At 44.2% G+C, this 13,496-nt stretch overlaps 1 protein-coding gene across 2 annotated transcripts in view; it reads right to left on the minus strand.

Moving 5' to 3' along the window:
- The window catches only part of CAMKMT (calmodulin-lysine N-methyltransferase), a 343,394-nt gene that overhangs the window by 12,568 nt on the left and 317,330 nt on the right, over positions 1–13,496 (minus strand). For both annotated transcript variants that reach the window (XM_042458409.1, XM_042458335.1), the window contains one exon: positions 6,823–6,954. In XM_042458409.1, coding sequence (XP_042314343.1) covers positions 6,823–6,954 — 132 coding nt within the window. The remainder of the gene's footprint in view (positions 1–6,822; positions 6,955–13,496) is intronic.

The following is a 13,496-nucleotide window of genomic DNA, read 5'->3' on the forward strand; positions in this document are numbered from 1 at the left end:
ATAATAATAATAATAATAATAATAATAATAATAATAATAATAATAATAATAATATATTTATATTATATTATATTCTACAAAATGCAATCGGGGCAGCTTACAAGATTAAGATATACAGTCTGAACCCTCAACCGCCTTCCCTTAAAATATAATTAAACAATGTAGAATTTAAAACATAAAGCATACGTAAAAACAATACAATAACTGTGGTGAAGTCAGAGGTCAGCAATTAGATTTTCCTTCTGATAGTTGGAGAACTATTCAGGAAAGGCCTGCCGGAAGAGATATGTCTTTATAGCTTTTTAAAAGCTGTTTAGAGTGTTAATATGATGGATCTCGTCCGGCAGGCCATTCCACAATCTGGGTGCAATAGCTGGAAAGGTCCTCTGGGAGGTCGTGGACAGCCTTGTTTTACAAGGCTGTAACAAATTGTCCCCTGAGGATCTAAGTGTGCGGGGAGGATTATATGGAAGGAGGAGGTCCCGAAGATAGGTTGGACCCAAGCCATTTAGGATCTTAAAGGTAATAACCAACACCTTGTACTGGGCGTGGAAACTGATGGGCAGCCTGTGGAGTGATTTTAGGATCAGTGTTATATGGTCTCTTCTGGATGTACCAAAGACCAATCTGGCTGCCATGTTCTGAACTAACTGAAGTTTCTGGACCAAGCATGAGGGTAGCCCCATGTAGAGTGCATTACAGAAATCAAGGCGTGAGGTTACCAGCACATGTACTACAGTCTCAAGGTCCCTGACTTCCAGGAAAGGGCACAGCTGGCGTATCATCCGAAGCTGACAACAGGCACTCCTGACCGTCGCATTTACCTGATTTGTCATGTGAAACGACGAATCTAGGAGCATCTCCAGACTGCAAACACAGCCCTTTGAGGACAGTGTGACCCTTTCTAGTGCTGGAGGTTGTATCCCGATGCCTGGGTTCGGAGCCAATACCATAAATACCTCCGTTTTGTCTGGATTCAGCTTCAATTTCTTTTCCCTCATCCAATCCATTTCTGCTTTAAGACAGTCACTGAGAGGCAAGACGCCATCTGAAGTCAAAGCTGAAGACTGAGACATGGAGAAATATATCTGGGTGTCATCAGCATACTGATAACACCCCGCCCCATGCCTCTGGATGATCTCTCCCAGTGGCTTCATGTAAATGTTGAAAAGCATCGGGGACAGGATGGTGCCTTGTGGGACGCCACAATTAAACTCCTTCTTTGCCAAGCAACTGTCCCCGAGCACCACCCTCTGGAATCTGCCTGAGAGGAAGGAATGGAATCACTGAAGCGCAGTGCCTCCTATTCCTAATCTTCTCAGGCAATTCAAGAGGATGTCATGATCTATAGTGTCAAACGCTGCTGAGAGGTCCACTACCCCTGTCAATGGATCACACTACCCTTGTCAATGCCCAGACAAAGGTCATCAGCTAAGGCGACCATGGCAGTCTCCACCCCAAATCCTGTCCTAAAGCCAGTTTGAAATGGATCAAGATAATTGGTTTCCTCCAAGACAGCTTGGAGTTGAAGAGCAACCACCCTCTCAATCACCTTGCTCAGAAATGGTAGTAAAGAGACTGGCCTGTAGTTCTTCATATCCAGGGGGTCAAGGGAAGGTTTTTTCAGGAGTTGCCTAACCGCCGCTTCCTTCAAACAGGATAGAACATGGCCCTCCCTAAGGGATGCATTGATGATGTCCCTTAAGAATATCCTCAAGGCATCACCCCCCTGGATGGCCAGCCACGAAGGGCAAGGGTCAAGAAGGCAAGTTCTTTTCTTCACTCTTCCAAGGAGCTTGTCCACGTCATCAGTACTTACAGATTGACATTGATTCAGTATAACCACATCAACGGAGTTGCTGGACACCTCATCACTTGATTCTGTTATAACTCTGGCGTCCAAGTCAGCTCTTATCTGAGAGATTTTATCTGCAAAGTAGTTGTTAAATCATAGAATCATAGAATCATAGAGTTGGAAGAGACCACAAGGGCCATCCAGTCCAACCCCATGCCATGCAGGAAATCCAAATCAAAGCATCCCCAGCAGATGGCAATCTAGCCTCTGCTTAAAGACCTCCAAGGAAGGAGACTCCACTACACTCCGAGGGAGTGTGTTCCACTGTTGAACAGCCCTTACTGTCAGGAAGTTCCTCCTAATGTTGAGGTGGAAACTCTTCTCCTGTAGCTTGCATCCATTGTTCCGGGTCCTGTTCTCTGGAGAAGGAGAAAACAAGCTTGCTCCCTCCTCAATATGACATCCTTTCAAATATTTAAACAGGGCTATCATATCACCTCTTAACCTTCTCTTCTCCAGGCTAAACATCCCCAGCTCCTTGAGTCGTTCCTCATAGGAGCCCTGGTGGCGCAGTGGTTAAATGCCTGTACTGCAGCCATTCACTCAAAACTAGAAGGTTGTGAGTTCAAGACCAGCAAAAGGGCCCAAGCTCGACTCAGGCTTGCATCCTTCCGAGGTCGCGAAAATGAGTACCCAGACTGTTGGGGGTAAATTAGCTTACTTGCTGCTCACTGCTATGATCTTTGGAATAGCGGTATATAATTAAAACAAATTATTATTATTATAGGGCAAGATTTCCAGACCTTTCACCATTTTAGTTGCCCTCCTCTGGACACGCTCCAGTTTCTCAATGTCCTTTTTGAATTGTGGTGCCCAGAACTGGACACAATATTCCAGGTGGGGCCTGACCAGAGCAGAATACAGTGGCACTATTACTTCTCTTGATCTAGACACTATACTTCTATTGATGCAGCCTAAAATAGCATTGGCCTTTTTAGCTGCCGCATCGCACTGTTCACTCATGTTCAACTTGTGGTCTACTTGGACTCCCAGATCCCTTTCACGTGTAGTTTCATTCAGCCAGGTGTCCCCCATCCTATACCTCTGCATTTCATTTTTCTGCCATAAGTGCAGTACCTTACATTTCTCTGTATTGAATTTCATTTTGTTAGCTTTGGCCCAGCTTTCTAGTCTATTCAGGTCATTTTGAATCTTGATCCTGTCCTCTGGAGTATTAGCTATTCCTCCTAATTTGGTGTCATCTGCAAATTTGATAAGTATGCTCCCAACTCTGTCATCCAGGTCATTGATAAAGATGTTGAATAACACTGGGCCCAGGACAGAGCCCTGTGGAACCCCACTGGTCACTTCCCTCCAGGATGAAAAGGAGCCATTGTTGAGCACCCTTTGGGTTCGGCTGGTCAACCAATTACAGATCCATTTAACAGTTACTTTGTCTAGCCCACATTTTACAAGCTTGTTTGCAAGAATATCATGGGAAACCTTGTCAAAGGCCTTACTGAAATCAAGATATACTATATCCACAGCATTCCCTTCATCTACCAAGCTGGTAATTTTATCAAAGAAAGAGATCAGATTTGTCTGGCATGATTTCTTTCTCTGAAACCCGTATTGACTTTTTGTGATTATGGCATTGACTTCTAGATGTTCACAGACTCTCTGTTTAATGATCCGCTCTAGAATCTTTCCTGGTATTGATGTCAGACTAACTGGACGATAATTGTTGGGATCCTCTTTTTCCCCCTTTTTGAAGATGGGGACAACGTTTGCCCTCCTCCAGTCTGCTGGGATTTCTCCTGTTTTCCAGGAGTTTTCAAATCTGATTGCCAATGGCTCCGATATTACATTTGCCAGTTCTTTTAATACCCTTGGATGTAGTTCATCTGGTCCTGGAGACTTAAATTCATTTAGATTAACAAGGTATTCCTCTACTATCTCTTTACTTATTCTGTGCTGAAATTCCCCTATTCTGTCCTCTGCTCCATTATCTTCAGGTTGAACACCCTTTGCCTTTTCTGAGAAGACTGAGACAAAGAAGGTGTTGAGTAATTCTGCCTTTTCTCTGTCTTCTGTTAGTATTTTGCCTTCTTCTCCACGCAGTGGTCCTACCGTTTCCTTCTTCTTCCTTTTGCTGCGGACATATCCAAAAAATCCCTTTTTATTCTTTTTAACCTCTCTAGCAAGCCTGAGTTCATTCTGCGCTTTAGCTTTTCTGACTTTTCCCCTACACATGCCTGCTATTTCTTTGAATTCCTTTTTTGTGATTTCCCCCTTTTTCCATTTCTTATACATGTTCCGTTTCAAACTTAGCTCGGTTGAAAGTTCCTTAGTCATCCATCCTGGTTTCTTGAGACACTTCCGATTTTTCTTTCGCACTGGAGCTGTTTGAAATTGTGCCTTCAGTATCTCTCTTTGAGAAACTCCCATCTGGTCTGAATTCCCTTCTCTTTTAGTATTTCTGACCACGGGATCACCCTCAATACTTCTCTAAGTTTACTGAAATCCGCTCTCCTAAAGTCTAGAATGCGTGTTTGACTATGCCTGGCTTCTCCTTTCCACTGTATAACAAACTCCACGAGAACATGGTCACTTCCACCTAATGATCCCACCACTTGCACCCCATTAAGCAAGTCATCCTTGTTGGTTAGGATCAGATCCAAAATAGCTGACCCCCTTGTTGCCTCTTCCACCTTTTGGACCATGAAATAGTCTTCCAGGCAAGTGAGGAATTTGCTAGACCTTGAGGATTTTGCTGAGTTTGACTTCCAGCAAATATCAGGGTAGTTGAAGTCGCCCATCACTACTACATCTCTCTTTTATGACTATGTGGTCATCTGTTCTAGAAAGATATTATCCAATTCCTCAGTCTGACTTGGGGGTCTGTAGTAGACTCCCACCATAACATCCTTGTTTTTTCCCTTCCCTTTAATTTTTATCCAGATGCTCTCCACCTGGCTTCCATGCAGGCTGTTCTTGGGTTAAGTAAAGGGTTCTGCACAGGTGGAACCTGTGTCAGTTCCCTCACCACCCTAAACAGCTCTGCTGGACGAGACTCTGCAGATGCAATACGTGCAGAGGAAAAGGCTCTCTGCACTGCACATATTGCCTCTCTATAGGAACGAAGTTCTGTCAGATAAGAGTCAAGTATCTCGCCAGGCGCACTCTAGTTGTTGTCCAAACTGCTTCATCTTCCTAAGTTCTTCTGTATACATGGTTGGCGGTTTGAAGCGGGCTGGCAAAGACGTTTGGGAGCGATTGTGTCGATAGCCATAGTAAGGTCAATGTTCCAGGTCTTGACCAAGGTTTCTACAGAATCACCAGCGTTACCAACCAAGGAACCCTCTAAGGTTTTCTGGAATCCAATTGGTTCCATTAGCCTTCGAGGGTGAACCATTCTAATGGGTCCTCCACCCCCGATGGGATGGTCAGTGGCTCTAAGTTCAGCCTTGATCAGGAAATAATCTATCCATGACAATGGGGAGGTTTTTGTTACCTCTGCCCACGGATATTCCTGCATCGAGTGTATGACCCGCACAATGAGTAGGCCCGCTGACCAAGTGGGATAGGCCCATGTTTGGCATGGATTCCATGAACTCCCAAGCTGCACCTGTAAGATTTAATAGACTGGTCTCGAGTGGCATGTTGCAGTCGCCCATAATTAAAAGTCTGGGTGACTCCAGCAGCAACTCTGAGACCAGTTGTGTCAGCTCGGTTAGGGAGTCTGTTAGACAACAGGGTGGACGCTATATTAAAAGAATCCCCAAACTATCCTTGGTCTTCAGGCTTAGGTACATACACTCAAAGTGGATCGTTTTCTGGACAGGTATCCTGGTCAAGGTAAGGTTGTTTTTGTGAACCAGAGCCACTCCATCCCCTCGCCCACGTATGTTACATCTAATTTTGCGACAAGATCCCTTTGCAAACTGATATTCCAGAGTAGCATGGCTATGTCTCTGAATTCTGTTTTCTGTGCAGAAAAGGTTGTTTTCTACACAAAACAATCACTTGTGAATTTTGCACAGTATCAGTCATGATTTGTGAATAGACTTGAAAAACTGCATAATTTTTCAGGACTTTCCTGCTATGGGAAGAAAATGGCTAAAATTACTTTATTCGAGAGGAAATTTATTGAAGAATTACATTCCTAGTCATAGGTGATTGGAAACTCCAGCCAAATCCTTTTCTGAGGCTTTTGTGGAGAATGGCAGAGAGAAAAGGGGGAAAAAACTGGAAGGAGTCCAAATCTCAATTTCAGTTGTGGGGTGAACTACACCTCACTCCAAATAATAATGCTGATTTAGATCAATAGGGCTGATAAGTGTGGCAAAAAAATAAGGGACTTCAGAAAAAGTTTTCTCTGAAGATGTCTCTCTGTCCCACATTATTCTACACCTATGTGTAATAAAAGAAGAAAGTGATAAGTCACTTTATGTAAGCAAGCTTAGAAATCACTGAGATAAGTGCCTGTGACCTAAATCTTGTGGCGCCCAGATCCAATATATAACCTCACAACTGTAAAATTCTGTATGAGATTTAGCAGCCTAAAGCTGCCAACTGATCCAGCCATAAAACAATTTGATAAGAATTTAAACTACAATATGATACAATTAGACATTCATCTCATATTTGTTTCCATATATTTTGGTATTTAATGGAGTCAGTGCCTCAAAGCTTTTGGTTTTTTAAAAAAATGTATATGCTTGCTATAATAGATGTGTATGAGATGAACTAAACATCTGAATGTTTTGAATTAGACCCTTATGAATGAACAGATTAGTTCTGAGGAAATGGTAAGCAGGAGAAGCTTCTATAAAGCTCTTCTAGACATGCAAAGATAAAGGATGGTTCTTCCACACAGAATAATCAGATACAAAAAAATAGCTATTTAGAAGCAGCATACCTAAGAGTACTTTAATCAAACATTTAGGTTACCTGCCAAAAGGACCATGATCTCCTCAAAATGCAATGCGGATTAAAGTGTTATCTAACACGAGCAGAAAACTAACCTTGGAGTGGAAGTTTGAAATGTGTTCATCATAATTTTCATGTCTTTGGATAGAGAAACCAGCTTTTTCAGCTAGATTGCAAAACTGGTTTAGAGTATTCCCTCTGAGTGGAGCAAATATCATTGCTTTCCCCTATAAGGTGGAAAAGAACATTTACACATTTTTATTTTAAATGGTAAATAACTATAGCTCAAAAGTGACCAAAAATTCAAGATATCTGTTTAAACACTTATAGTTTTTTTTTAAAGAAAAGTGTTAAGAACAGAAAGGGAAGAAATACATCAAAATATTCCACTATTCGACTACAGCAACTCAGAATTTCATTAATATTTACATTAAAATGTGATAGAATTTATTTTATCAATACATTTTGTTGAGAATGTTACATGTATCAAATACAATAGAAGTATGATTGCTGAGCAAGTTGCAGCCTTACTCATGCTTCATTTCTCACAGATTTAGGTTGTTCGTACACTAGGAGTGGGCAGTTGCATAGGAGCCAGTGCCTGTCACTCACTGTCACCATTTTGAAAAGGACTGCAGAGTAAAATAGAAGCACTGGAGGAATCATGGTTCTGTTCTGAGGCCCTTGCAGGTGTGGGATATTTTCAACTATTTTTATGTGTTTGGAAGATTTTCTACATATGGTTTGGGGAAAAGATCACCCCAAAATCACACCTATTTTTCAATGGGCTTTGGGTGGTGGTGGTGAGGGATTCCAGGAGCCATAAATGTATGCTCCAGGGCTGCATGCATCCTTTGGTCTGAACTATGCCCATTTGTCATGTATACCATGGATTATCTCCTAAATTTGTGCAAGGAAAAGGACAATGGCCTTTCTTGCCTCATTACTCCCTACTGTCATCCCTCAAAAGTCCCTACTAGTGGTTTTGGGACCCTCAGAAAAAGTCTGAGACATGGTACAGGGAACACTAGCTGCAGAAATTGGAAAGCAGCATGCAGTTACAGAAGGCTCCAGTTCAGGTTTGCAGACAGCCTGCCATGTCCTTTTTTAGGCTGTTCTATTCCATTGCGATTTTATGGTTTTCCATGTACCTTCAAGTCACCTATTGATGACCCCATTAATTTCATAGGGCTTTTTCAGGGAAGGAATCCTCAGAGGTGGTTTTGTCAGTTCCTTCCTCTGAAATATGGCCTCCAGCACCTGGTATTCCCTGGTGGTCTCCAAGAAATAACTAGGACTGTTTCTGATTAGCTTTCAAAATCAGACAGGACCTGGTGCCTTTAGAATATTCAGGCCATGCTTTCACATAAATAACCATTCTGTGGCCACTGCCCATACTCCAGGTTTTTAAAATTTTACTTTCTCCTTTAAAATCTTTGTTAAAGAGGGTTTTTTTGCAGTATTTCGGCAACTTCCTGCCATCTTCAAAAGCTCAGTGCTTCCCCCTCATGTGGTAATACTCTCACCATTTTGGCCACATATGTATCAGCACTTGGACAATGAGTTTCCGATTAGCATATATGATTACCATTCCTGACCAATGCATTCCATACTTTATAGCTAATTTTAAACCTAGTCTAAAGGTCAGGGAGATCCTAAAGACCCCTTCTAGTTTATAAGATCCTTCAGGAGGGCTTTGTCTTGATCCCACCACCACCAAAGACATAGGAGAGAGCCTTCTTGGTGGCTGCTCCCAGGCTGTGGAATTCACTCCCATAGAAGTTTAGGTTAGCCCCTTCTCTGTTCTCCTTCTGCTAGTAGGCAAAGACTTTTTTGTTCACAGGCCTTTGACTGTTTCCTGTGCATTTCATAAAGTCTTTCATCTGGGAGTGTGTTAAAAAATTTTTTTTAATACACTTATTCATTTTTGTGAACTTTTGTATTATCCCTTGTTCTAACTGTATTTGCTTTAATGTGCATTGTGAGCCTTAGATTCCATATTGGAACACAGGTACAACCAAATGATTGACTGGTTTGCTAGGCAATGTGACATTATTACAATGAAACAACATAAAGATAGAGGAAGAATTTAAGGTTTGAAAGTCAACTCACTGAGAGATGGAAAAGGTTTGCTACTTTTGTAGTGGGAGAAAATATCCTCCCTGTACACGGTATTTATTGATTCAAATCTACCTCTTTTAATGTATTAAATCAGAACCTAACAATATTGAACCTTCTATTGAATAGAGAGGAGGAAGAGGTGGCAAGATGGACATTCCTAGGCAGAGAAGTTTCAAAGCTTGGGGAAAATCACTCCCACGTTTCAAGCAAAACATGGCTTTGGAAGACATAGGAGAACCATTGTGGTAGGGGTGGGCAACTACCCACTTCTAGGGGCCACACCAATCTCCTAAAAGGCCTCTACTCACACTAACTTTTAATTATAAAATATTTTAAAGCAAAAATGGTGATCTTTGGGGGTAGGGATAAATTTGGCATGAGGGAGGTTCATAGGACTATATTAGGCCCAATGGGAGCCTTTTTCCGAAATAAGAGGTGAACCTAAAATCATGTTAATTTTTTTAAAAAATGGTCTAGGTTGGGTTGCTAATAGTACAAAATAGTTCTGCTGTTCCCTATGGCTATAGACCATTTAACTATTTTTTTTTTAAAAAGGTGTTGTTTTCTAAATGTAGATGACATTTGGGGGAGCCAAAATTGACCTGGGGGGGCAGGTTCAAACAGAATCTGCAGATTCAAGGTTAGTATGGCAGGGGGAAATCAACACAGAGAGTTTTATCCAATGCTAGTAGATTTAGACTCTCTTATAAACCACTCAGTTTAGTATAAAGAGACCCCACCAAGAATCTTCTCTCTTTTCTTTGAACCTAGGACCTTACTGCACAGGCTCCAGGCATGGGAGGAGAATGGTCCAAAGCGGCCGGGAAAGGAACGGAACGAGTGGGGGGCGCATTTTACTGCACACGGGAAGTCCCTTATTCTTTCTGTTACCTTCCCTTCCATTCCCAATCTGTACCAGAGAATTGTTCTGAACAGTTCTCAAAAATCACATCCTCTGGGATGGATTGGGAATGGAACGGAATGGGGACGTTTGTGTGCAGTAAAATGCATCCCCCACTCATTCCCCACTCATTCCCGGCCACTTTCGTTCCATTCTTCTCCTGTGCCTGGAGCCCCTCTACGATAAGGTCCCTATTCCTGACGAGTAAAAACCCCGTGACCCGCCCTGAACCAGATCCTTGAACCTTCTAAGGCCTGCTGTGACCTTTTTAATGACTTTTTTGTGGATAAAACTTCTCGCATAAGCGAAAGTCTGAACGCCGACGTTAGTGCAGATCCTAGGGTAGAAGTGTCCAGAGCCTCCGCGGACTATGTTACACTGGATCAGTTTGAGTTGGTGAGTACCGATGATGTGGACAAGATCCTCGGAAGTGTTCGGAAAACAACCTGCTCTCTTGATCCCTGCCCCTCGTGGTTAGCGGCCCAGGGGGGACCGGTGGTAACCACTTTGTTACGCCGGATTATCAACACCTCTCTCAGGGATGGGCGATTTCCATCGGATCTTAAATTGGCCATTGTAAGACCGATCCTAAAAAAGCCCTCCCTTGACCCCCTGGTACATAATAATTATCGGCCTGTTTCCCTGCTACCATTTTTGGGGAAGGTGATCGAGAGGGCGGTTGCGATCCAGCTTCAGGCGGTCTTGGATGAAACGGATTATCTGGACCCATTTCAAACTGGCTTCCGGGCGGGTCACGGGGTTGAGACGGCCATGGTCGCCTTGGTCGATGATCTCCGTCTGGGCATCGACAGGGGAAGCGTGTCCCTGTTGGTGCTCTTGGACATCTCAGCGGCTTTCGATACCATAGACCATGGTATCCTTCTGGGGCGCCTGGCTGAGGTGGGAATTGGGGGCACTGTGCTCCAGTGGTTCCGTTCCTACCTCTCTGGGAGGTCCCAGATGGTGCAGCTGGGGGACGTGTGCTCCAGCGAGCGGGCCCTTAAAACTGGGGTCCCTCAAGGAGCCATTCTGTCCCCCATGCTATTCAACATTTACATGAAACCGCTGGGAGAGATCATCCGGAGACATGGGGCGCGGGGTTATCAGTACGCTGATGACACCCAAATCATTTTCTCTATGTCTCCGACTGATGCAGTGACTGGGGATGGCGTCTCTCCTCTCGTGGCCTGTCTGGAGTCAGTAATGGGCTGGATGAGGGAAAACCGACTCAAACTTAATCCAGAGAAAACGGAGGTACTAGTGATAGGCCCCCCTGGTCCAGGAATGGCGGTGGTTCCACCTGTCCTGAATGGGGTCACGCTCCCCGTGAAGGACTCCGTGCGCAGTCTGGGGGTGCTTCTTGACTCGTCCCTCCACCTGACTGCTCAGGTGAATGCGACGGTCAAGAGCACCTGTTATCAGCTTCGGCTGATTCGCCAGCTGCGCCCATACCTGGCCCAGAGGGACCTTAAAACTGTTGTACATGCTCTGGTAACTTCGAGACTGGATTTCTGCAACGTACTCTACATGGGGCAACCCTTATACCAAACTCGGAAGCTGCAAGTAGTGCAGAACATGGCAGCACGGCTGGTCACTGGTGCTCCCAGGACCAGCCATATAACACCTGTGCTTAAAGATCTCCATTGGCTGCCTATTCGCTTCCGAGCTCAATATAAGGCGTTGGTTATTACCTATAAAGCCCTAAATGGCTTGGGCCCAGGATTCCTGAAGGACCGTCTCTCCCCATACATTCCGCCTCGCACCCTCAGAACTTCTGGGCAGCGACTCCTGAAGGTGCCTGGGGCAAGGCTGGCCGTTACGGCCAGAAGATCCTTTTCCACAGCTGCCCCAGCCCTTTGGAACACGCTGCCCATAGAGCTCCGCTCATCTTCCACCCTGGCCCAATTTAGGAAGGGACTTAAAACCTTCCTATTTAATCAGGCATTCCCCGACTAAACATCCTGTGGGCCTCCCTCCTCTCTCGTGGCCGTGAGGTTGGGCTAATGGGGTCTTTTGTTGTTTTTATGGATTGTTGTGGTTTTAATCTGCTTTTAACTTGTATATTGTTGCACTACGGTGCATTCTGTAAGCCGCCCTGATCTATTTGGAAGGGCGGGGTACAAATAAAATTTTATTATTATTATTATTATGTACTAGGGTTACGAAAGGGCGTCCAGTAAGGACGCCCTAACCCTAGTATGTACCTAGTACGTACAAAATGACGGTGCCCATTCTACATGGGCACCGCCATTTTAACATGCCGGATGCTTAGTGTCCGCACGTCCCCCTGCGCTTGCGACGTCACATTTGCGCACTCGTGCATCGTAAGCGCAACGCAAAAAGAAGCCGCTTTTTGTGGCTTCTTTTTCCGCCACCAGGAAGCCTCCCCGTTTGGAGGCTGAGGCTTCCCAGCGGCGGAAATGAAGGCAGCGGCAGAGCACCCTTTTTGGGCGCTCTGTAAAGCGCCTAAGTTTACAAATTTAATCAACTAGTTTAAGGGTTTTCAGCAATCAGAGCCTGGCTCCTATAGTGTCAAGGCAAAGAAGAAGGATTTGGATGAGAATGCTGCCTTCAAAAGTGTGTCTCTCTGTGTGAGTGTATGTTATTTACACCCAAAAAGCATTGGCCAAAAAGGTGGCTTCTGACAACTTTCAGGGTGTGGCATTCAAATGACAATGTCCCCAAAGTGGCCAGAAGCTGCTGAAGTACAGTGATCTGATCCCTTGGACTGGATCAAAAAGGGGCAGATTAAATCCGACTCCTGGTGGTGCCAGTTTGACACCATGGCGACAGCCCGCTTCGGGAGCAGGCTGTGTGGTTGCCACGGTCCCAGCCCAATCACAGCTGCAGTGGCCTCCAGAGCTCCTTCCAGGACATCTGTTCTGGGCCACAGTCTGTGCAACTGTGGTTGATCCTTAATGTATCATACTTTATGATATCACCAGAGCCCATCTCCTATAACATCATCCATGTCACATCAATATGGCCCATATCCTGTGAAATCACAAAAGGCCATCCCTAGGTCTCAGGTTTTGGCAGTGAAATCTCAGAGCCTCGGATAGCCCTGGCCCTACCACCGTACTATTTTTTCCAGGTATAAATAGCACATTAGCACAGACTTTTCCTAACAATTGGATTTGGATTAAAAATTGATATCCAGGGTTATATGGAAATTAATGGACATATGCTTAGTTTCCAGAAATGGAAGTGTGTATGTGTGTATTCCTTCAATTCATCTGTTGACCTATGGTGACCCCAAGAATTTCATTAGGTTTTCTTAGGACCTATACAGGCAGGCCAAAATAAAGCTGCTTCGGATCACTTTGGAGATATACTGTTTCAATGATGCATGCGTCTTAAGAGTCCGGAAGCCGCACCAAAGCCATGTTCCAGTCCTTAGGACTGGAGAGTGGCTTTGGTACAGCGTCCAGACTCTTAGGATGCAAGCATCATTTAAACAGCATACCGCCAAAGTGACCCGAAGCAGCTTTATTTTGGCCTGTCTGTTTGGGGCCTATGGCAAGGAATAATCAGAGGTGGTTTTGCCAGTTCCTTCCTCTGAAATATAGTTTATAACACCTGATTTTTGATGGTGGTCTCCCATCCAAACATTAACTAGCACTGAGTCTGCTTAGATTCCAAGATCAGACAGGATCTGGTGCCTTTAGGATATTTAGACAGCTTCACAAAACTCTGACCCAAATATCATCAATCAACCCATCACCTCTGGAATACACAACAAACAAT

This window comes from Sceloporus undulatus, chromosome 1 (assembly GCF_019175285.1).
Source record: "Sceloporus undulatus isolate JIND9_A2432 ecotype Alabama chromosome 1, SceUnd_v1.1, whole genome shotgun sequence".
NCBI classification, from domain to species: domain Eukaryota; kingdom Metazoa; phylum Chordata; class Lepidosauria; order Squamata; family Phrynosomatidae; genus Sceloporus; species Sceloporus undulatus.